This window comes from Pristis pectinata, chromosome 4 (assembly GCF_009764475.1).
Source record: "Pristis pectinata isolate sPriPec2 chromosome 4, sPriPec2.1.pri, whole genome shotgun sequence".
NCBI lineage: Eukaryota > Metazoa > Chordata > Chondrichthyes > Rhinopristiformes > Pristidae > Pristis > Pristis pectinata.
This window is the reverse complement of record NC_067408.1, coordinates 108,161,861-108,187,712: the sequence shown is the minus strand read 5'-3', so window position 1 is coordinate 108,187,712 and position 25,852 is coordinate 108,161,861. Positions and strand designations below refer to the sequence as shown.

Genomic DNA, 25,852 nt, shown 5'->3' with positions numbered 1-25,852 from the left:
TGGACTTTGGTCATCACAACTACTTTTTGTCAGTGCAGCTGAGCATTTTGCTTGGCAGTGTGAATCCATAAGCTTTTACAGAACCATTAAAATCACTTATTATATTTGGTTAACTTTAGTTAGTGTTGCCTACTTTTGATGTAATAACTACTTAATCACAATACTAAGAAATGCATAAAACTTTTTATATCAAGAAACAAATTACATTATAGTGAATCATTCTGTGGCTCTAGAATTATAATGGATAATAAATTCAGTTTTTTTATGAGTGAAACAAATTGATACTCCTAATTCTATACCTTGATAGTTAACAGTTTCAATTGTTTGGTAATATAATGAAACCTACATTTGTATATTGTGTCAAATTTGTGAATGAATGAATGTATGTTTGTACACTTTTAACCAGTGGTTTATAGTTTCATAAACTACAACAAAATAATTATAATTTTAACTACTGTTTATACAAATGGTGGTATGAACCTGCTATAAATGATGTGCATATCTGAAAGTTTTTACTAAATCTAATTTTATAGGTTCACTTAAATCTAAGAAAAAAAATCGTTCAACCATTCTTTAAAACTGCAGATCAAATATGTTGATTAAATAGAACCAGTCTAGTGTAGATTGTTTATCTAAAATAATAATGTCTTGCAATTATGTTCCTTTTAAGTAAGCAGTAGGAAACTTGGATTTATTTTTCATAAAACCACTTGACTGATATCTATGTTAATAATTCCATTTCAAGAGTTGGAACTTGATTATAATAATAGCAAAAATTTCAGCATTTGTTGCTGTTGCTCCAAAACTGATAGCAAGGTCTGTAATCCAACTGAGTGTGGGGTTGCTAGTTGTTGTTACTATCATCTCCTCTCCCACAAGATGACATGCATTCAACACGTAATTACCAATTGGATGTAAATATTTTTGATGCTCTGTTTTCACCATGAATGAGTGGTAACAGTAATAATGCTGCTGGACAGCCTTTCTAGTGCTGGAAACTAAAACGTCGAGTCAATCGTTCCACTCAATGATGTTTAAAAAAAAAATCCACTTAAAATCAGTTATTCGATAGTTTAACTTCAACTTTAATCCCATAGGCATGCCCAGTCTTTTGCATTATTTGAAATGCTATGATCACTGCTTTTTATTTCATGATATATCATCTGAGAATTGGTTGCCCAGCCTGCTTGATGAATTCACTATATAAGTGCAACACAAATCCTTGCAGATAATGACAGACTAAAAGCCATGTATGAATAGAAGTTGACATGAAGACTGCTAAATCTTTGTGGCAACTTTCTTCAAAGTTAGTGGCAATGTGAACCCTTCAATACTGAATGCAAAATCTGAGCCACTGTGTCAATATTTTTATAGTTTTATCTTGACCATTACAGCATACAGTTTTATGTTTTTAAATCTTGTTTATTTTGGAATGTCATGGGTATTGAAATGTTGAATGGCACTTGTATTTTAGTTTGCAAGCCACTTTATTTATTTATATAAGCATGGTGAAAGTGTAATTCTAATACAGTCTTTTGTCTTTGCTGTCTTACAGGGGTGTAACTCTATTCCTCACTAGACCTGTCAGCATCAGCTAAGAAATTCAACACCAACAAATTAAGCACTGGCAGTCTTGTGGAATGCTACTATAAAGAGCATGAGAAATAGTCAGAAGTGAAGTTAACAAGATAAATAGTAGTTGCCATCCCAATATCTGTACAACTGGAATTCCATAATTTCGATCAGGGCAGAAGTTAAAGGACAAAGTATTTTGCCATTCTGTATTGTTCATTTTCTCCCCTTTTTTCTTTTGTTGCTGTCAAGTAACAGGTTCGGTCATTGTCTTTATAACCTTTGTGGACTAAATTATATCTGTATTGTAATAAAATGTTTGGCTTTATGGAAACAGCTGATTTAGCTGTTGTAGGATTTTATTTTGTTCTTGTATTGTGCATTGGATTTTTTGTAATGTGGAAGTCCAACAGAAGTACCGTGAGTGGATACTTCCTTGCAGGACGCTCCATGACCTGGTTAGCAATAGGTGCTTCATTGTTTGTGAGCAATATTGGCAGTGAACATTTTATTGGTTTAGCAGGATCTGGAGCTGCCAGTGGGTTTGCAGTGGGAGCTTGGGAGTTTAATGCAATGTTACTTTTACAGGTATTGGGTTGGGTCTTCATCCCAGTCTACATTAGATCTGGTGTGTATACCATGCCACAGTACCTTTCCAAGCGTTATGGTGGTAACAGAATAAAAATCTATTTTGCTCTGTTGTCCTTGCTACTGTACGTCTTCACAAAGCTTTCTGTTGATTTGTATGCCGGTGCACTCTTCATCCGGGCGTCACTGGGCTGGGACCTGTACCTCTCTATCATCATTTTGATTGGGTTGACTGCAGTATTAACTGTCACAGGAGGACTTGTGGCTGTCATCTACACGGATGTTCTGCAGGCTATTCTTATGATTGGTGGAGCTTTAACATTAATGGTTGTCGGTATGGTCAAAGTGGGAGGCTTGGACGAATTGAGACGAAGATACATGCTCGCCTCTCCAAATGTTACTGCAATCATTACTTCCTTAAATCTAAGTTCGACTAACACTTGCCGTATTCACCCAAAAGAAGATTCTCTAAAGATGCTACGTGAACCAACTGATGAGGATATTCCTTGGCCTGGTTTCCTGTTGGGTCAAACACCAGCCTCTGTTTGGTATTGGTGCGCTGATCAAGTCATCGTGCAGCGAGTCTTGGCTGCAAAGAACATCGCTCATGCCAAAGGAGCCACTTTGATGGCTGGTTTTCTGAAACTCTTGCCCATGTTTATCATAGTCATTCCAGGGATGATTTCCAGGATTCTCTTTACTGATGAGGTTGTTTGCATTAATCCAGAGCACTGCATGCAAGTATGTGGCAGCAGTGCAGGTTGCTCAAACATTGCATACCCACGCCTAGTGTTGGGAATCTTACCTGTAGGTCTTCGTGGCCTAATGATGGCAGTCATGATAGCAGCTTTAATGAGTGATTTGGATTCTATATTCAATAGTGCCAGCACAATTTTTACCCTTGATGTCTACAAGCATCTTCGAAAGGCTGCCACCTCTCGAGAACTTATGGTTGTGGGTCGTTTATTTGTTATCTTCATGGTAGGCACGAGCATTGCCTGGGTTCCTATAATTGTGGAGATGCAGGGAGGACAAATGTATCTTTACATCCAAGAGGTAGCAGGATATCTCACGCCACCTGTGGCAGCAGTGTTCCTACTTGGTATTTTCTGGAAACGCTGCAATGAGCAGGGGGCCTTCTATGGAGGGTTGGTTGGATCAATTTTGGGGATTTCAAGGTTGATTCTTGCCTTTGTATACCATGTGCCAGAATGTGACCAGTTTGATACCAGACCAAGTTTTATCAGAAACATTCATTATATGTACTTGGCAGCAGCTTTGTTTTGGATCACCATCATTATAGCTGTCATAGTGAGTCTGCTGACTCCTCCTCCTTCCAGAGAGTTGATTTGCACCACCACATTCTGGGCATTAAAAGACACAGAAATCATACAAAGTAGTCATAAAGAAGAATCTGATAAATTAACAGATAAAAGCCTGGCAAAATGTGGTGATGATATCAGATGTGCAGAAATTTCTGATTGTAAACACAAAGATGATGATTCATCTCCACTAGCTGATCGAATAGAATTAGTTCTTTTAATGCCTGGACGTGGTGAATCCAAATCTGTGACTCCACGTGTCAATGAAGTTCAGACAGCAAATGACTCTTATGTAAATGGCCAAACAACCCCAGTGGACCAAATGGATAAAAAGGAACCTGAACTGAAAAAGAATATGTGGTGGAGATTTTTTGATCAATGTTGTGGAATCAAAAATTATAGTGTGAAAAAGACAGCAAAAGATTCTGTAGAAAGTGAAATGGTTTGCTTACAAATGTTGCAAGAGAGTCCAAAAATTAAATTGGTACTAAATATTGGTCTTTTTGTTGTATGTTCTCTTGGCATATTCATGTTTATCTATTTCTCTTTGTAAAATGAAAGTTACTTAATGACAGTATTGTGTTCCATCTTCCCAGCCCTGAGTTGGTGATCCTTTTTGGTCCACTTTGGGAAAGATATACAAAGGAGTAAAGATGAGGCTTTAGTATCAGTTGATTTCTGTAACTGGTGAAATGAAGACACATTTATACTTCGTTCATTGAATTATTTGTTTTGTTTATGGCTTATAAATGGTTTTAAATACTTTTGTGACAAGCATGTAGAGCCCCCTTTTCATTCATATAACTAACCATTTATCTATTTATTTTCCTGTTGGTTTCTTCAAAATGATGGGTACGTGTATTGTATTAGGATAGGATGAATTTGAAGGGCACGGACCTGAACTGATTTTAGGTATAGCGGAAATCCCAGAACAAACATGTAACCCAGCAAATTCTTTCTTGATAATTAAAGCCAACCATCCACTTATTCATATAGGTTAATTACCTTTTTCTTGTTGTTTTGTTATCTGATAGAAACAGAGTTGTTGCTGGCAATGTATAGTGAAGGCACAGGTGCAACAGACTTGTAAGAGAGATTGATATTCGTTGACATGGATGTCAAATTGGAATTTTGGGAGGGTGATTGGAGTACAATCCTCATTAAGATAAATTGCTGTGAAAGTGACTTTATTACTTGCGTTGAACAGTATTTGCAGAGTACTTACTACTTAATGTTGCAAGTGTTGCAATGATGCTTTCTGAAAGTTCATATTGGGTTATGCTAACCTAGCTACCTAATTGTGTTGCTTACAAAGGTATTATTCTAATATTTGCTTTAATTACACCTCTATCTCTAAACTTTCTACTCTTTTTGGGTCATTGATCATGTCTTCAATGACCCAGTTGAATGCCCTTGGTTCATCAGATCTCCTGCTTCAATTTGTCTGTTACCTGTTGACAACACCAAAATAGCATTTGCCAAAGTCTTGAATAACACTTTGTGATTGTGATCCTGGTGCTTTATCCCCTTTTGTCCTCCAGGAGTTAACTATGGAATTGAACATGATTCAGAATTGAATCATCTATTTTCTCTTGCTTAGTACCACCCTAACCAAATCAAATGCAGTCAGCTGATGTGTATCTGGATTGATCCATCAAAACCACCTCTCCTAGTATGCATGTACTACCTCTAAGCAACATTGTCTAAAGTTCAGGTTGGTTTCTACAAGTGCATAAATGATTCCCAACTCTTAGAACCAATTCATCAACCCTTTCAATGGGCCTGTAAGATTAATTATTTAATTAATCTTAAATGAGCCTTTTCTTTCTCTACCATGACAATGTCTTTGGGGTCTACAATTAAATTATTACCTGGTATAGAATTTGCAATAGTAAATTATCCCAGGCAGGGCTTTAAAATCCATGACCTATTCATCATTTGAGATTATTTCTATCCCTACATCAAATTTCCACTGAAGGGAAAATAAGATCCAATTATTGCAGCGTTGTTCTTGTAGACGTGCAAACGTCTAGTTATAAGCAACTTGCCTAAAACAGCAAAAACTTGTGTTCCACAGTTTTATTTGCCCATGATTTCCATATTCCTAATCTTCTGTCTCTTGAATTAAGTTTAGAATGGTTTATTGGAAAATATGTCATATTCTTATCTCAGTGTACGAGGTCCTGCAACTTTATAGATCTTGAAAATTTTGGTCTTCTCATGTTTGTCTCTACTCGTTTCATCCATATGATTCCATTGGTTCTGCTCTTTGAGCATTCTTTTATAACTACTTTGCATCTCCACCTTCCTCTTTTTACACTTGAAAAATGTTCTCAAAATCCATTCCTTTGGCCAAGTTTTCTCTGCCGTCTCTAATTCCTCAGCATTTGTTAACGTCATCTACTTGAGGCTCCATGGAACATTTACTATGAAAACACCCAAGGACTTGTGTTATTTTCAAAATAATTAACTCAGAACAAAATTCAGTTGCAGTGAGTTTTGGCTTCTGATAGTTGATTTAACATTTGAATATGAAGAACATGGATCATATAGTAGGCCATAAGTTCTCAATGCCTTTTGTGTTAACTATAACCCTAATATGTTCCAAATTTATTCTGAATTATTTATTTGACTAAGACAAAAAGGTTGAATGAGAAAGTTTCAGACAAATTGTTTCTCAACTGCCTCTGTTAACAAAAATAGCTTCTCACACAGTGAAGACCCATGAAGAATCATTTTCCAAATGGAATTAATTTCCATTGAGTAGCTGGGGAGTGGGGTTAATGGGAGAAGGTAAATGTGTAGTGTGCAAGTTGGAGGCAGGGAGAGGAATACAAAATGATCCTATAGAGCAACCTTTCTAATGTAGCATAATTGCAGAACGAATAAGCAGTAATTTTTGCATGCTGAAAACTGGACGCAGTACATTTCAGTTTAACCTTAATGGTGTGCAGCCGTTCAAGCTAACTGAGTACATCATAGATTTGGAAAAGATAGATTGCTAATTTTAAAATTATCAAACTAGAAATTGAAAATGGACTGAAAATCTATTTTACTAACTGAGTACCAGAAAGAAAACAAAATAAAATAGAACTAAAACTTTGAACCAGTATTATTAGAACAATTTGTTCAAAAGTTAATGGTCAGGCTTGGGTTATCAGTTGACATATGCCACACAAGTTGTATGGCAAGGAAGAAGATGGGAGAAATATCAAAGGCAACGTATTTGTGACGTAAAGGAAAACGTGAACATTTCCTGAATGTAGATATGTTTTTAGGCATGAGTAATTATTGTTCAAGTGGATAGAACCTACATTACTGTATCATGTTCAATTATCCTTTTTTTCTCAACAGTTTGCTGTTTTTTTTTAAAAAATCATTTTTGCATTTAGGTTTGTAAGTCGTCTGTAATTGAGATGCAGAGGCTGCACAAGCCTTTAAAATGTGTTTTTAATTTTTAAAAAATCTCAATTTATACTTCTAATGCCAAGCTAATCCTCACATTATCATGAGGATTAATAATTTTAATTTTTCTGCAGATTATAATGGATATACGTTTGGTCATTTGATCTTGCCATTCTTAAAATAATTAGCCCCATGCCAGAGGTCTGGCACCCAACATTCCACTCCTGATCTGCCAGGCCCACCTAAGGGGAATGAGCTGGTACCTCAAGGGTAAATTTCTTTACACTTTTTATTATATAGTACATTTTGTATGTAGTACTTTTTGCATTTTTTTAATTGTATGGTTATTTTCTGTATGTATAATGTAAGAATTGTGCCCAAACGTGACTTTTGAGATACAAATTCTTAAAAAGATAATCTTACTCCTGACTTCCATAATTGGACCTTGAGTTGTGTTCTTGTTTCATGCCAAATCTTTTGGTCAGAGTTGCTGGCCAAACTGTATTGATCCTGTTTTTCCAAACTCCATCAGAATTGAGACAACCAGTGCATGCAAAGTCTGTATGTGTTGTGGGAAAGGCAATAATGTTGAGGCCAAGCAATGCGTCTCCTGGTGTACTTTAATAATTCCTTGTGCTTTTTGGATTGGTTATTTAATACACTACAAGGAATTAATTGAGTTTGGTTCTAGTGTGATTTCTAAAAAGTGGTAGCTTAGAGAAGAAATTAGTAGTATTTGATCTTGGGTAAGATGACGACTGGTGGACCAGGGAAGTTATTTGGTGGCAGTGCATGCACTGCAGAGTTTGTAGCATTCAGTAAGAGGGATAAAAGTTTGTGTGTTTTTAGTTTGCTTTTATAAGGGGGGGGGGGGGGGTTGGGGTTTGGGAATTGGTTTGCCATTTGAGAGTTTGAAGGAGAGGTGGCTGCACTAATTTGTAATGGCAGAGCCAAGTCTTGGATTGGAAGAGCCCAATGGTAAAATTGTTTGACTTTGCGCAAAATACTTGGTCGTGATTTCAGTTTTTTAAGCTTGTTTCTGATATCACCAATTGATTTACATCTGTGCTTTATGGAGTCCTTCTCATTCTCACCATTCCCATCCCTATCCCTAACTCCCCTGGCCATTGAGGACAATGGATTTCCCACTGATAATTCCCCAATACTTTTGCTCAGAGGAAAGAGATAATGCATCTTTAAACAAGATAAGCGGTTCAGAATTCTTTGGTGCAAGAGAGGGTTCTGCCATCCATGTACAAATTACTATATTACTGAACATACAGATCAAGATGTTGCACTCACAGTTGGCCTAGGGGATAATGCCATTGCTGGCTACACCTTTTGAAGGATAGCATATCAAACATCGCAACTTGACTGAAAACTTGCCTCCATCATCAACCATTAGGAAACAATTAAAAAGAGGTTAGAACAGATTCTTTAAAATGTCGTGGGTGCAATATTTTCCAGAACAAGCACTTTCATCCAATTTGCAATGGAGAACTGTCTTGTCATTATTTTAAGAATCTAGGTAGTCCACATTTGTTGCATTATTTTGGTTATTTGTACTTTCCTAGTTAGTGGCAGCATTTGTATCATTGGATTCTCCATGGTTTCTGGTAGCTTGAGACCAGCACCACTACATCATGTAAATGTAATGTACTAAATAGTTAAATGTGTCAGTACTTAATCCCTGAAGCAAAAGACCTAAAGTGCTTTCTAGAAAATTGGAACTATCACAGTGCATTCCAGCTATCTGCTATCCCAAATTAGGTCAGTGTAGCTACAGGGGATGTACTTCAAATGCATGAATTCATCTGGATTATTTGCATTATAGCCTAACAAGTAATCTCGAGCATTCTGGTTGTCATAGACTGCGTGTGCAAGATTAATGCTATCTGAGTTTTAAATGAAGCCCATAGTGCTAAATATAGCTATCTTTCATTATATGATTTAAACCTTTATCTAGTGTTGTTGCTTGAGTGGCAGGAATGTATGAACTAGCTGACTGCTTTGTTGATGGGAATTTCTTGGGATTAGGATGGCCTACTTTGCAGCAGCTGAGCCAGTGAATAAATTTGTACCCTTTGTGCGTGGCTGATTTGGAGGTGACTTGTGCCTGGGCATATGCTTTTGTTGTCTCCATATCAAAGAGTTTTCTGCCATGCTAATGTTATTAGGCATAGATAAAGCTGACAGTAGATCTAGAAAGATAATCCTTTTCTGATGCTTATCAGTGATAGATCAGCTAGCCAATTTAAGACAGAAGAGACTGCTTTTTCCAATCCAGCACCTAAATCTCCATTAGCTGTCCGAAAAAGGAAAGGCGGTTTTTAGGGTTTCTTGTGGATGCCTCTACTACGAATATTCTATTGTGGTATATTGTGTATATCACCTAATTGTTTAGATCAAAGTTAAAATCTATGTGCATCATTGTTTTTGAGATCTCCAAATAAGAGGCAAGCCAGTGGCAATGACTCATCTAATTCCTACAATTTATTGTGTAGGGGTCCTGGTTTTAACAGTTAGTCTGCTTTGACACACTTTTGGTTTATAGATATTCATAACTTATAGTGACCTTACCACTGATTAATTCAGCACAATTCAATTATTGTACTAGTTATGCCACTTGACTGTGGAACCATCTGTCAAGGTTAAGAGATATACTCTTGCATTGACCTAGACATTTGTTTATAATGACTTTGCTGAATTCAATGCGAATGGTGGTCTTCAAAGGGAAATTTTAAAATCATGCTAATTTCAAATTGACAGGATCTTGGCCCCTTAGATCGGTAGGTCCTAGATAGTAGTGGCTTTTAGGTCAGTTCTACAATACAATATGGCAGAGGCTGCTTATCAGTGATAGTATACTATTTTCTCCATCCACACAGGTTCTTTTCCAGTATTGACATGATCCAGGTGTGTACTTGCATGTGAGTTGTGTTCATTGTTGCAATGGTAATGTTAACTTTCTCTGAGTGCTTCAGTATCTTGGCTCTAAATTCCTTATTGAGTAAATCAAACTCAAGCATTTGAGGAAAAATGCAACTTTTTAAAAATAAAGTCTTCAAAGGCTTAATGTGGCAAGTCCAGTAAGGATCCAAAATAATGATTTTCAGGCAATTCTTAGCCTGTTTGGCTTGTCTTGCTGAATGCACTTCAACTTGAAGCATGACTATCAGAGATGGAGTTTTGGTGAGATGCGTTTCTTACCAGAAGGAGATTGAATGCATTGGTCTCAGGTAAGGCAGAGCACCTCCTCTGATTTTTATGAAACAGAATCTTATAACGAGCATGGGAACATATTTCCCATGGAGTTTTGATTTTTTTTCCTTGAAAATTAAACTGTAGGAAATGAAAATATCTTGAAGCTGTTCCAATGGCATTCTTATGCCCTGCTCAAGATTAAGATGAAGTAGTGTGTGGTATATCACATAGGTTGTTTCCCATATGATTAAGTGCCCGATAAGAGATTTTTTTTGTAGCTGAATTGTTGTAAGAGAGTAAAAGTTTGTGTCAGATTCATTAAATTTCTTGGTTACAGTTGTTCCTATGCTCGGAGATTTCTTTCTTTTATATTGGTGCTTTACGCTCAAAACATTTGGCTTAATGGGAAAATGAAAAATTTAATGGATTGCATTGCCCTATTTTTGCTGTTTACTGCTGGATTCAAACCTACACTTGCAGACCTTCCAACCTATTTTGTGGATGTCCGATGCAGACAAATTTGGGGCTACTTCAGAGCCTTATTTTGCTTTGGTTTTTGACAAATCCTTCACATATTCACACAAACACTGTAACCTCGCTATAACAAACTTGCAAAGTACCATCAAATACATTGGTATTTGGTACATTGGAAGTTTTGGCTCGGAAGCATTTGGTTTTTTGGAAATTTCAGGCAAGTGAAAGAATTAATTCCTATCCATTTCAATTGTAGTACCACATTTAATTATGGTTTTTAAGCCTAAAATTTCTTCATTTTGATAAGTGAGTAAAGTTCTTTGAGCATTCTGTGTATTGCTGCTAGCTGGTGCTGAAAGATCTACCACTTCCTCATGAATCCATAAAATAAGCTTAAAATATTTTCAATAGGATTCTAATACTTTGATTATTTGGTGCTGTAATAATCCTCAATGAAGACACAAATTGTTGATTCAATGGCAGAGGTATGAAGGGAGTTGACGAAAGAGAGACTTTAATCACCAAAAGTGGAGAAATCTTTGGCTTAAAAATTAGATTAGTTATTGCTTTGTTTGCATAAAGGCAGAAAATACATTTGGTCTGGTACATAATTGAGATTGTTTCTGAAATCTTCAGGATTTCATTTGGTTTGTACAAAGGATTTCTTTAATCTAGGGGAACATGATTCGATCAATACCCAATATTAACAAAGTTTGTTACAGCGAGTTCTACAAGATACCAAAGAGAAGTCTGTTTACATCAAATTTAAGTGAGCATTCAGAAATGAGGACTAGTTGGAAGGTCTGGGTTTAAGAGATGACAGACTATGCACGCAAGCCCACCCTCCATCCAGCTTTTTTTTTAATATGTGCTTAATTTGTTAAAACGCCGTTAAATTTTTTCCAAGTCAATCTCCTATGATGTGCTGTGTTAGTTTTTGGCTTTACAATTTTATTAGGGATTTAGGGTAAAAATAGATCCGTAACTATACTTTGCAGATTTGTGTGCTTTCCTTTTGGAGTTCAACGTTTGCCATGTGTCAAACAAAAAGTTCAAGCATAATCCTTTTCATCTCTGTAAACCTGAATTCTGTAAATACAGAAGATTGTATTACTAAATTAAGCTGGTTTGAAGATGAGGCTCTAAATATTTGTGCCCTGGCTTTCATACTACTTGCATATTAACTACATAAGTAATGGTATTTCTGCTGTAATTTGTATAGAGTTTAAGGGTAAGATGCTATTTTGTGGATACAATTGGAGATCTTTTATTGAGGAGGAAAGTGCACAAAGAAGCCATGTGTCAAGTTCTGGAAATTATTTGCATGAACTGCATATTTTGGCATTCCACAACCAGTTAAACCTTCTTTGAAGAAAGGTTCACTGTTAATGTGCAAGATTGTACTGTATTCTTGTAGGTAAAATTTTAAATTTTCCTTGCTGATTTGCACCTGATCAATTAGAGCATTCATTTGACAAAGAGCCATATTGATCTGAGCTATATGTATTGCATCATACTATAGAGAGATGGGTGCCAGTTGAAAAATCCCTATGTCCCCTCCTTAAATTTAAACTGCATAGAGGCTTGATGGTTTTGCATTCCTTTTAACTCCAGATTGATGAGGAAGTGAAAGTCAGGCCAAGGAATTCCTGTGTTAATTCAGTATTTAACCAATGGAGGCATTGCTTATATCAGTGAGAATCTATTGTTCACATACTATTACTCTTTTTGAGCAATGGCTTATATTAGTAATTTGGGTGTACAATTAGTGATCGGTGTGCGCTTGTTGACAGACACTGTTCAGTCATCTGGCTTTAACTGGTTTGGAGTGTCTGGTACTTAACTTTATCTAGGCCAGAGTGATGTTGATTGGCTGAGCATTTTTATTGTTCCCTTCAAAATTGTTTTGATAATTGTTCATAGTACAATGGTATCTCTTTTACTTTCAGGGCAAATATATGTGGAGACTCTGAAGCCATACCAGGAAGTGCTTTGAAATCCAAGCTACTCATTAAAATCTTTTAAGACCAAAAAACACAAACCAATCACAATCCACTGAAGCAAAACAATTAAACACAATTTCCATTGTGGAAATTAACTCTGTGATTTTAAAAAAAATTGCATGGAACCAAGTGTTCCTGGGAAAACAAAGACCTGCACAGTTTAGGAACTGATAGTTGTTATAGCCTCCCCAGCTTTTTGCATATGTTTTAAAACATTTCATCCAGGATTAAAACCAGTATAGATATCGGTTTTAGTATCAGTCCCTAACTACTATTCTGTGCGCTAAAATAATTGTTCACTTACAATTGGATTCCCAGAAGCTCTGCCATTAACCCATTTTACTTCCATATTATGACAATTCAGTTGTTGTTCCAACTGCAACTTTTTTTTATAAATTTTGTATTTGATCCACTTTGCTCATAGTACTTTATAGGATTGTTGAGAATCTAGCATTCTATTACAGAACAAACCAATATAAATAGTTATTTAGCTGTTACTTCTCCATTATTCGCTCATTCTGACATCTGATTAATGAACAGCAGTACATTGGACCATTTGTCTTATGGCTACACTTTCCTGTGAAAAATTGCTGCTTTCGTTTTGTGCTGCCTCTGTGGAGGTAGGTAATGTAGTTTATTCGATATAGAGGTTCTCTTGACTCTTAATACATAAAGTGATACCAAATTTAATTTGTTCAAGTCTGCATATATTTTTAGAAAATGATAAATTTCAGAATGGACATTTATTGCTTTTTAATGTTTATTATACTTTTTACTTAACTACTATTAAATACTTGCATGTGGAAGACAAAGATATATGGTACCAAATCAGTTACTGGAATTGCATTTTGTGGATTTTAATTTTAAAAATTATAAAAGCCTTTAACTTTCAGAAACAGTTATGTGACATGTATGTTGCTGTGCAACAGATATTGAGAATACAGTAATAAAACAAGTGAATTAGTCAGAAGAAAAGAATGACAGTTGGTAGAGTGGCAATTACAGGTGCTTCCTATTGAAACTGAGCTGGTTTGATTTTTTTTATATATATATCAACTGGTCACAATGTTAACAGATATGCTTCAGTTTACAGTATGTGGGGATCAGTTCTTGCGTATATTCTACAGGTTTGCATAATCCAGAGCTGATTTAGAAGCAGACTATATATGGTGCGTTGATGCACAAAAGGAACAACAATAACACAAAGGTCAGACATTCTCCAATTTCTTTGGCAGATCTATCAATCGTGACTTGCAGCCTGACTGGTTGGGTGGGTTGATGCATGTATATGTCTTGCATTTGATTTTTGTCTGGTTGGGTGGGTGGATGCGTGGTAGGGGAAAGGGTGAATCGTTCTTATTGCTGTATCCATGTTTAAGTTCTGTTCATTCCTTGACATGCTCATCTAGATAATTACATCTGAAGCAATTGTTGGGACACTTTAATTGTCCTAAATGACCCAGGTTAAGTATAGTATAGTTGCATAGTGTTCATTATCTTAAATACTATTCAATCATCTCTGCTGGAAGTGCAGAACTAGATGTTGAATGAGAAAATGGTGATAAATTGGCTGTGACATCTTGTTCTGGTGAAGTAGTAGCCCACTGAAAAGATTGATATTTGAATAACAGACACTTGGATGAGGTAGTATAATGGTAGATCTAACTTATAGAGTGGTACCTCCATTTGGAATTAATCCCTTTGAAAGTGATGAGGAGGGAGAAATTTGGCAGGGGAATGAAGGTATGAGAAAATACTGTAAATGGCTCCTGATAAAAATGCAGACATAGTGAAATATTTGCAGAAATGTTCAGAGTGCTTGAAGAATTCAGCTCTTGACATTTGCCAGCTTAAGGGCTAGATCATTAAATCTAAAAGAGCTAAAATGCACATTTAGGGAGTAAGAAGATTGGATGTGGATTGTTAGCAGAAGTAAGAGAATTTTTAAAGTATTGATGTTAAACATAAGGAGCATAAACTAGGTATGACTACTGTGATCAAGGAATGATGAAAAGTGATACTTTTAAAATCTAGATTGCAAATTTATTGCAAAGCTAAAACAAAACTAAATTTGTGATCTATCGTGTTGAAATCTCAATTACGCACCAGGGGAGAAAATTGTTATATCACAGCTGTCGCATAAATGGGAAATGATTCTGAGTATGTAGTTAAAGAGCAGAGGTAAGGAATAAAATAGAAAATTATGGTATCTTGAATAAGGTTTATTTATTGAAGCCATTGATAAATTCTGCATTTGAAGCTTTTAAGGATGATAAATGTGCATGAGGGATTGAATCTAGGATACTGATGAATGAATATGGTTCTGTTAAAGATGAGCAATAAGTTTTAGAATTCTGCAGAACAATATTGTGGTTTTAATGCTATTTACACCTTTCCAAAACATGATGGAGGAGGGCACTATATATTAATGGGGAAAAACTTTTGATGCAATTGTTCATTATAAATATCCAGGGAATATGAAGCTGTTAACAATGAGGATGCATTTTGAAAGTATTTGGTTATGACAAAAAAACTTCACATCTTATTGGTAAGCTATAAAAACTATGTATGTAATATTCTGTGCTGTTCCGTACATTTTGAGGTGGCTATTGATGTATTGGAAAGAATTTGTCGATGGGTTGCCTGGGGTGTAATGGAGGAAGGATTTTAATTTAAATTGGAGGAAAGACTTCGGAGCTAATATCAATTAGGTCTCTCAAATCCTGAAAGAACAAGGACTTGGGACTTGAGACGTACTATTATTGGGAATATTATCTTTTAAATTTCCTGTTTTTTGTCATTTGCTGGCTTAACCTTTACTGCTCTATATGAGGCGAATGCAAGGCTTGTTGATTAGATGGAATCAACACCCCTTGTAACTGATTGCATCTAGGTACTAGTAGCCATCAACTATACTACCCTTTTCTTTGCTCCCCTTCTTGGCTAGTAAATTAGTTTCAAGTTTTTGATCTGATTACTGTTCTAAGATGAACACCTCAGAAAACCTCAGTCGTATGTCCTTGGAGCAAGATTAATAAATGCGTGGGACAGATTCAGATAATCTGATTTTTTTTTAAAAAGCCTGATGTGAACAATTGGTCCAAAAATAGGGATTCATGCTTAGATAAATGATAATCTTTATTAACCTAGCACTCCAAAATATTACGGCCTGAGATCTGTTGGGACCATAGTAAAGTGGGATTACTAATTGGGGTTCAGTTTCTAGAATTTTGATACACTGAAATCTCAAGTCAGTAACTGTTCACGTAAGCAGATAAATTGTATTCATTTATGTGACTGAAAATTGTTTGTGGCCAGTTGGGAGGGATGGACGAATTGCTTTTTCTTTGTTCTTTGCTTTATTAATATGTGTTTGTTTCAGTTTAATACTTTAAGGGTCCAATTTTTCTGTTTATGCTCAACAGGAAAAAAATTGACCAAACCTGTTGACCAAACTTGAAATGCTTTTAAGTATGTTGTCATGGAGAGAATTTTCACATGAGGCCCATTGAAAGCTACTCATAGTTGCTTCGTCTGCTTGAACCCGCTCAATTGTGCTAAACTTTGTAGAGACAAAAATCTAAGTGGATCTTTAATTCTGGGCTTAATTTGTTTTTCTCCCCTCAACCTCCACCCAAAGTTCCTCGTAAACTAGAGATCCTAGTTCCAATTCTTAAGGCACAATCTGTGCAAACTTATCACGATTTTCAGTTTGGCTTAGCTGGTGTCATTCTTCACTCTGAAACAAAAGATAGTGGTCTTGGATCTTACTCTAGTACATAATTCTTGTAACCTTTCAATTTGATGATGAGAGGTGTCTTTCTACTGTGAGATATGCTGATATCACAGCTACTTGGATATTCTTATGGCAATATTCACAGCAGAAATAAGGTATTCTCATGGTACCCTGGGTAATATTCTTCCCTCACCATCACCAGTAAAACAGACCAACTGCTCGTTTACCTTGCTTGCTATATGTGGGATCTTGCAGTACTACAACAACTGTGACGACACTATTGAGGGATATTTGCAGATGCAGTAAGACTATTCCGTTTTTTAGTTGCAGTCCAGGCCTTTTCCCTACTCCTACCAAACAGTATGGAGAAGTGGAAGTTATGCCTGCTTTATTGACTTGGTGATTGATTGACTTTTCATTTGATTCTACTTCCTTTTCATAATACTCTGGACACCAAAGGGTAAATTAATATATGTACATATGCATGGAAATATGATTTTACAAGAAAAATTGGGCCCTTAATAAAATAGAACTTTTTTTTGTAATTGCAACATGGAGTGTTAATTCAAGTTGATTACTGTATAAAAACTTATTTTAATGAAATGTTATTTCTGTTTTTTAAAGGAGTTTTCTAAAAATCTTGTCTTTTAGGAAAATAGTATGTTGTGTAATCTCAATTTCATGTGTATTGTAAAAATTATGTACCAGTTGATGTATTTTGTAATGCTTTTCTGTATCCTGCTATTTTGTGAAGACAGTACATTTTTTTGATTCAGTTTCACACTGGTCAATGAAGTTGAGAGAATATTCACAAGGTTCAATCGTGAAAATTATTCATAGTTGCTTCTTGGGTACTTGAATCGGGGTTCCGTCTCAATTACATGAACTGTTGTCAGTGTGCTTACACTCATTCTTGATTTTTTTTATATATTAATGTTTATTGCTTGACTCATGTGAAGTACGAAATTGTTTCTGGTGTGTACTACTGTTGGCAAAAGCAATAAGCCCACTTCTGTGCTGTTGTATTTAAGAGAATAGATTAAGCACAGAGACGGATCAGAAAAATGCATAATGTATTGTCATTTTTCATTGTCTTGACTTTCTGTGTCTTTTAAATTTCAGAATCATTTGTCAAGATCCATCTTTTAAAAAGAGAATGTGTACACAGTCTGAAGGTTCCCATTTGAAGCATCTGGCATCCAGGAATTGAATGGAATAAAGTGAATATGGTTTATAAAACAATTTGAAAAGCCCATCTAAGGTAGTTTATCCTCCTTGCCCCAGCCTAGTGGCCACGAAATTTTACATGATGCCTTATTCAAAATTATGTCCAAATATGTCAACTTGGTGATTAGCAGGTGCATTGAGTTCCCCTCTGCCTGTTTATTTTTCTGTGCAGTTGGTACAATACAGTTACCCTGTAAATTAAAGATAATGTTTATCCCACATTGTCTGTAAAAGGCAATATGAAATGTGCTCTATATACTGCACACACTATTTCTGTGTTGACCCTTGCTGATATTCCACCTTTTGTATTGGCTGAGTGGAGTCTGAATTGTCATCACAGTTGGGAATTCAAACTCCTGCTGCCAAGAAAAAGTACATTATATTTAGACATAATTTTGGACACTCACTAGTTTTATGACAGTAGAAATGTCTGAAATTGATATGTCTTGTACATCACCAAAGTTCAGAGAGAACTCTTCATACTATGGCATTGAATTACCGTCTTATATATTAAGTCTCCCACATGACACCTTTTCCAAGTAATTCCTTGTGAGTATGGGATTTTGTGGTGATGGATAAGGCAAATCAATTTCAATGTTGCATGAGCATTTGCAAGCATTTCTACATTTCTAAAACTATATTCTTCAAAATTATATTTAAACATATTAAGTTAGTGAATGGCAACAGAAGTGTCACGTTTTGCTCTTCTGGATCATTTCCACACACATGTACAGGTATCCACCCATGTATTACCTCAATTCAAGCCACTTCTTAATTAACCATAGTAGATTTGATTATATTGTAATGCATTCCAACATGAAGTGGTTGAACACTTTGGGGAGGGGAAATACTATTAACAATGCTATAATCTTTTAATTGGAATTTTAGGGTCAAAAACTTGAAACCTTATCATTCGCTAACGTTTCCATTGTTGACACAATTTTATCAAGTTGGACCAGTTGCAGAAGACATTTTCTGACTTTATTCTGAAAGTGGTACCACTGGTAATTTTTTTTTAAAAGATATTTAGATTGATAGCAAAAAGTTCAAAACTCTGCTGTAGTTTTAACTCCAGAGGAAATGCTGATTTTTTTTTCATAAATAAAAACAAATTTTCCCAGTTTTTGGTGGTAAAGTTTGAAAATCATCAGTTCCTTGCCTGATTAATTTTAAAGTTTAATTTAGTAGGAAAATCTTGTTTGGAGAACATATAGCACAAATATGTGACAATATAGGGAATGACAATCTCTTAATAAAAGGTTGTGGGGTGCAGAAACAATATGCCCAAGAATTTGAGTAAATGAAATAATTTTTAACTTCACTTGGGTATTTGTGTGTGTGTGTTTCTCACAGAGAGAGAGAGAGAATGTAAGATTTTCCATAGTAATTGCTTCACATATGATCAAGAATGGGAGCCTCCAGAGAAAGTACATCCAGACATTTTTTTTTAAAAACTAAAGTATGTATTGTGAAATTGCACATGACATGTGGATGGAACAGCATTCAAGAAGAATGTTCATACTCATGCAGTTTATTTAGTTATGTGAACCCGAAAACATTGTAAACATAAAATTGCTGATATTTTAACATTTTCTTGCTGTTTCAATGTTATTCTTAAAGTATTTTGTTTTGCTGAACTATAAACTAATAAAGTTCAAGTTACTCATTGAAGTATTTTGTCTAATTTTTTTAATCAATAACTTTGATTTTTGTGAAGTGTTGCGAGTACCACCCTAGTAATAGAAAAACGTGCAATAGCCAGTATAATTTTAGCAATTTCTTGTCTATATAAAAACTAGCTGTAAGATGTTTGTATTTCCAGATATTGTTGGTGTGGAAGCTGCTAGTGATTTCAATATCCATTGAGAGATCAAGGTCAGATGGAGGAAAGTCTCCAGGGGACTAGATGGATGTAGAATCAATCTTCTGGTTACTGTCATTGTAATTTCAGCTTTGATCAAATGAGGAGCTATAAATTATTGAGTAAGATGTACAAGGGAAAAAGTTGGGTTCCAAAGCTTCAGGAAATAATACAATGTATTCATCTGAAAAAAGCCAGTACAATCTTTAATTGGAGAAATCACCTAGAACACTGGGGTGAGGAAATATCCATAAAATGATAATTAAAATGAGGAGGAGAGAGGTAAAGGATTCGACTACTTCTGATGTAGGTGTCTAGCTATTAGATCCTAACATTCAATCAAAATTGGGAACAGGAGTATGAGACATAACCCCATGAGCCTGTTCTGCCATTTATTAAGATCATGGCTGATCTAATAAAGTTAATGCACTTCTGTAACCCTTCATCATTGTGATTTTAAAAAAAAATCTAGCTAATTCTGGCTAAAAGTGTTCAAAGACTACTTTTGGCTGCACTAAAGACCCATGACCCTCAAAATAAAAGCTTTATTTGTCTTAAATGGTTATTAAACAATGACCCTAGTTGTAGATTCTGCCACAAGAAATTTCCTCCGCATTTCCACCTGATCAAGACTTTCAATCAAGCCACTTGCTCTTCTAAATTCCAGTGTTTGCTTGTCCAAACAAAAGACCAGCCACTCATTCTAGGCATAAGTCTAATAAACCTCAGAGCTGCCTCTCTCCTTAAATACCAAGTATCCAAGCTGTTATCTCACTACTGCCTTATAACTAAAGCAGAACCTCTACATTTGCATTCAGTTCTAGCAATAATAACATTGTCAACTTTCTTAATTACATGCTGTACCTACATACTAGCCTTCTGCAAATCATACACTGGGACAACTGACCCCTTTTCACCTCAGATCTGCAATTTCTCACTTTTTAGATAATACTTTTTAAAAATGTTCCTGTCAGAATAGATTATTTTTAACTCTCCCACAGTATATTACATTTCTCAGATTTATGTCCATCCACTTCATCTATCTGTATTCCTTGGCTCCTTTGTGCAAGTTCAGAATGGTTATGTAATACCCATGAGTAAAATGTGCAAGGTGAAGAAAGTATTGTTCAGTAGCTGAAGAGTTAACCCACGGTGACTTAAATTCACTGGCAGACTTTTTTTTGCAAAATTACTGCCAAAATGCTATACATGGCATGCAGCATCTTACTCGGGTTTCATTTTTCAATTGAGGTCCCACACCAAAATTCCTGGATGAAGCTTTGGCCAGAGCAGGCCCTTATAAATTGGTTTTGATGTGACTGATTTGTTTTTGAAGCCTTTGCGAGAACAATAAGCAGGTTATCATTAAACTCTGGCAAGTTAATCTAGGTCCTGAATATTTATAATTAACTGATTGTTGTTCAAGTAAATGGCTGATGGTAGAAATTCTGATGTCGATGATGAGGAGTGCTCAGCTTTTTGAACTATTGGGCTAGATTGTGTACAACCAAACTGAGTGTCACAAATTACTCCTGGTTTGTTCAACCAACTACTCTGAAATGTCACTGACCTGAAGCATTTTCTCTCTACAGATGTTTTCCAGTTTACTAAATATATCCAACATTGTTTTTATTTTAACACTTGCACAACTATCAGGGAATTGATCTGTCACTTTTTTTTCATTTATTATCTTCCACTGTTATGAATCCTTCCCATTGATCTTGACAGTCTTTCTGATTGACTACTTGTTTTTTCGTTCTTTCACATCCAGGCAAGCACTTAGTTATCCCCTTGATGAATCAGTCAACACTTGAATCACAGCAATGCAGGTGATTTGACACCTGCTACTGGTTGTTGCCTTCATTCTAAATTCTTAATATTGGTCTTGCAATTAAATGTGAATTTCTGCCACAGCCAATCTAGCCACCATCTTCAATCTTCTTCACTTCAAGCAAACAGTACGTATATATCTTTTCATGCTGAAACGAGGTGTTCATTGTAAAACCCCGTGAGCTACCAAGTAACAACAGTGAGTGTTTCTTGTTCAGGTAGAGATTTATGGAATGAATTTGAGATGAATCATATGCTTCACACTTCTGATGTCTGCAAATGCTTCATCCTGTTCACTTGCTAGTCTTTGCCATTGAGAATGAGAAGGCCTCCTGTTAGCAGTCAACCATATTAATGGCTGGATGTGGAAAGATTGCAGAACTTTCATCCAGTCTGTTGGCTTTGGCATTTGGATGTTGCTATCTCTGTTAAGCAGGCACATAGTCTGGTGAGACATCTTGCCCAGTTTGGGGCTTTTTTTAAAAAAATAGATTCATAGTTGTAGAGCATGGGAAAAGGCCCTTCGGCCCATAATGTCCATACCATCCAAGATGTATTTGCATGCTAATCCCATTTCCTAGCACTTGGCCCATATCTCTCTAAACTCATTATCCATGTACCTGTCCACATACTTAAATGTATCTAGTGTTGCTCCCAAATAGCTCTTCCGTACACTTAACAGACCAGGGCACCAAGCCTGGTTAAGAATGGTAGAGTGATGTGTTGGCTATGCCATGAAATTGTAGACACAGCAATTGCAGATGCTGTAATCTGGAGCAACAATCTGCTGGAGGAACTCAGCCGGTCAAACAGCATCTGTGAAGGGAAAGGAGTCGTCAGTTTGGTTCAAGGCGCTGTACCAGGACTGAGTGGAGAGGGAAAATAACCGGCATAAAGAGGAGGGGGAGGAGCAAGAGGGGCTGGTAGGTGATGTGGACTGAGGAGGGGTGACGAATGATGGGCAGATGGACCCAGGTGAGGGTGAAGGTGGATGCAGTTTTGTGGCATGTTATGATTCTGTTGCTGATGGCTCACAGTGGTACTTGTGAGGTGACATTTGTCTTCTGAATGTGACAATGGAGAACGTAAAGAGGGAACTCAATCCCTGTGAGATTTTATGGTGGTAATTCCAGCCAATAATGTCATGGATACACATTTAGAACAGGTTGATAGGGACAAGAACAAGTAATTTACCTTCACTTTGCTTCTTTCAACACAGGCTACAGCACCATCCCGGCACCTTTGTCGGATGGATGTCTCCCTATCTTTAAATAAAACCAGGAAAACAGGAAGTGCTGTCAACATCAGTCAACTGATTGAGTTATAGAGAGAGGTTAGACAGGCTGGGTCTTTACTCCTTGGAGCGTAGGAGGCTGAGGGGTGATCTCAGGGAGGTATATAAAATCATGAGGGGTATAGATAGGGTGAGCAGTCTTTTTTCCAGGGTTGGGGAATCGAAAACTAGGACATAGTTTTAAGGTTAGAGGTTAAAGGTCCACAGAATATTACCTGACCGGTGCATGTTTCCAGCACTGGTTTATTTCAGATTTGCATTATCTGCTGTTTTGTGAGTTTCATTTTCCCTGTCTTTTGCCCTCTTCCATCTTATTGATGTGGTTAAGGAATTGAATTTGGTACTCAGATTATAAGAGATATCTTTGTTGGTCACATGTGCATCGAAGCACACAGTGAATTGCATCTTTTTACGTAGAGTGTTCTGGGGGCAGCCCGTAAGTGTCACCACACTTCCGGCGCCAACATAGCATGCCCACAACTTCCTAACCCGTACATCTTTGGAATGTGGGAGGAAACTGGAGCACCCGGAGGAAACCCACGCAGACACTTGGAGAACGTACAAACTCCTTCCAGACAACAGCCAGAATTGAACCCAGGTCGCTGGCGCTGTAATAGCGTTATGCTAACCGCTACACTACTGTGCCTGCAGTTTACATGTAATGGGTGGGACTTTAGCATCACTGTATAAATGGCTCTCTATTCCTTCATCTAAGTTGATTGTAGGCATTGTTAGGTGACACAGTGAGTAGTATACTAAGCTACAGGAAGTTGCAAGTTGAGTAATAGGTTGAGGAGGCAAAACCATAGCAGAATGATTTCCGTGTGAGAAAGTGAGGTCATCTACAAATAGATTTCAATGATGAGTATTTTCTAAAATCAGAGCTTTAGGGATCTCAGGCCAGAAATTAAAGCTAATCTTAGCAATAATTAAAGGCTAATCAACTGTAAGCCACATTGTATTGTGATCCTGTACAGAAAAAAATGGTTAGGCACCAGTTCGAGCACTACAGTCAGTTCTGACACCACATCACACAGAAGTAGAAGAACCTTCGAGATGGCATAACGCCTTCATGCCAGAATGATACCAAGTCTAAAGGATTAAATTGTACAGATTCATAGATTAGGTTTGTATGCCCCTATGTATAGAAAGAGATGATCTAACTCACATGTTTTTGATTAAAGGGAAGCTGAAAGGAATTACCTTCTTCAGAACCATAGGGCAAAATCTTAAAACTAGTTGCAAGGGTTAACATTCAGCAGGAGACACGAGAGACTGCAGATGTTGCAACTTGGAGCAACAATTTGCTGGAGGAACTCAGTGGTTTGAGCAGCATCTGTGGGAGTGGGGGGGGGGGAGGATTTGTCAACGTTTTGGGTCGAAACCCTGCATTAGTTCTACGTGTTGCTTAACATTAAGCAACTCTTCTTTTTCATAAAGGGTGGTGGTGAAAATTTAAAATCCTCTTTTGTTTACAATCAGTCAGTTGAAACCGAATCAATGAAAATAGATCACTGTTAGGTAAAGGTATTACTTGATAAAAAAGCAAGGCAGGTAGGAGTTATGATATAAATCAGATCATAATCTAGTAGAGTAGCAGAACAGGGTTGAAGGGCTGAAGCACCTACCTATTGTTGCTTCTATTTTGTTTTAGTCTTGTGCTTACTTTATGGTTTTATGTAGCCTGCTAGTTCTTTACCAGTGGCCAAAGTAACCAGCAGTCTGAACCATTGATCCAGGGGCACCACAGCAGCTGGGAACTTCAATGAAATAAAAAGCTATCCACAGTTAGGGTGATGTGCAACTACTGAAATGTCATGAAGTAATTTGCAGAGCTAAGGGGAAGAAGCAGGGGAATGGGAGTGACAAGATTATTCTACCAGAAGCTAGCATAGACTCGATGGGCTGAATGGCCACCTCCTGTGTTGTTGACAATTTTGTGCTTCCATTGCAGGAGCCTTTTTTGTTCACTATAATCCTTCAGGGAAGGAAATCTATCAAAAGTCACACTGTTATGACTCGAGTCAGGTAGTGGTCAAACTGATGACAGATGTCCTTCCCTGAAGGACATGGGTGAATCAGGGAGTTTTCATTTCACCATTATACATACTATTCACAATTTATTGGACAAACTTTAATTTCCAACCTGCTGTGGTGGGATTTCAACTCACATTTTCAGGTCAATGGTCCAGGCTTCTGGATTTCAGCTCTTTTACAAAAGTGCTATTATGTTGTGTATGTTTATATTAGGAAACCTAGAATCCAATTTGTAGACAGTAGGGTGCCACAAGGAGAAATGTACTAGATTAGCAGATAATTTATGTGGGATAATGGCCGATGAATAAATACTTGCATGAAATATGCTGGACATGCCCTCTTCTTGTTACTACCATCAGGGAGGAGGTACAGGAGCCTGAAGACCCACATTCAATGTTTCAGGAACAGCTTCTTCCCCTCCGCCATCAGACTTCTGAACGGTCCATGAACCCATAAACACTACTTCATTATTCCTTTTCTTTTTGCACTATTGATCTATTTTGTAATTTATAGCAATTTCATGTCTTTGCACTGTACTGCTGCCGCAAAACAACAAATTTCATGACGTACAAGTCAGTGATAATAAACCTGATCCTGATTCTGGCTCTTCTTGATAATAGGTGAGACTTTGTTTTAAAACATTCCTTGAGACTGCAGTCAAGGCCTCAAACTTAATAACATCCAAAGAAACACTTTTTGAACAGCACCCCAGCAGTGGAGTATTGAGCTTGATATTGTGCTGAAGTCTCTGTAGTGGCATCATAAGACCATAAGATATAGGAGCAGAATTAGGCCATTTGGCCCATCGAGTCTGCTCCGCTATTCAATCATGGCTGATTTTTTGTCCCCCAACCCCATTCTCCTGCCTTCTCCCCATAATCCTTAACCCCCTAACCAATCAAGAACCTATCAACCTCTGCCTTAAATACACCCAATGACTTGGCCTCCACAGCCCTCTGCGGCAATGAGTTCCACAGATTCACCACCCTCTGGCTGAAGAAATTCCTCCTCAATCTCAGGTTTAAAGGAACGTCCCTTTATTCTGAGGCTGTGCTCTCAATGGATCAGAACCCATTAGCTCTGCCAACTACCACCGCAACATCTCAAAACACTGATCTAAAGAACACAAATGCCATATAATAATTCATGCCCGAATCTTTAGGTTGATTAGTTTAAAGTAATTAATTTGTTTAAAGAAGTTATTTTTTAAAAAATAACAGTATTAACAAAATTATGTCCTCCTGAAATAGTGCTCATTAGTAAGTACTTGCTAAAACTGTTTAATACACAAGTTGAGAA

At 36.7% G+C, this 25,852-nt stretch overlaps 1 protein-coding gene across 24 annotated transcripts in view; it reads left to right on the top strand.

Moving 5' to 3' along the window:
* LOC127569099 (sodium/myo-inositol cotransporter-like) overlaps positions 1 to 19,202 on the top strand; it is a 37,745-nt gene extending 18,543 nt beyond the window's left edge. For 13 of the 24 annotated variants that reach the window (XM_052013444.1, XM_052013432.1, XM_052013431.1 and 10 more), the window contains one exon: positions 1,556 to 7,002. In XM_052013444.1, the coding sequence (XP_051869404.1) occupies positions 1,888 to 4,035 (2,148 nt within the window). In that variant the 5' untranslated portion in view covers positions 1,556 to 1,887 and the 3' untranslated portion in view covers positions 4,036 to 7,002. The other 11 variants (XR_007956154.1, XR_007956155.1, XR_007956152.1 and 8 more) reach the window with 9 other exon arrangements.
* Positions 19,203 to 25,852: the final 6,650 nt, after the last annotated feature.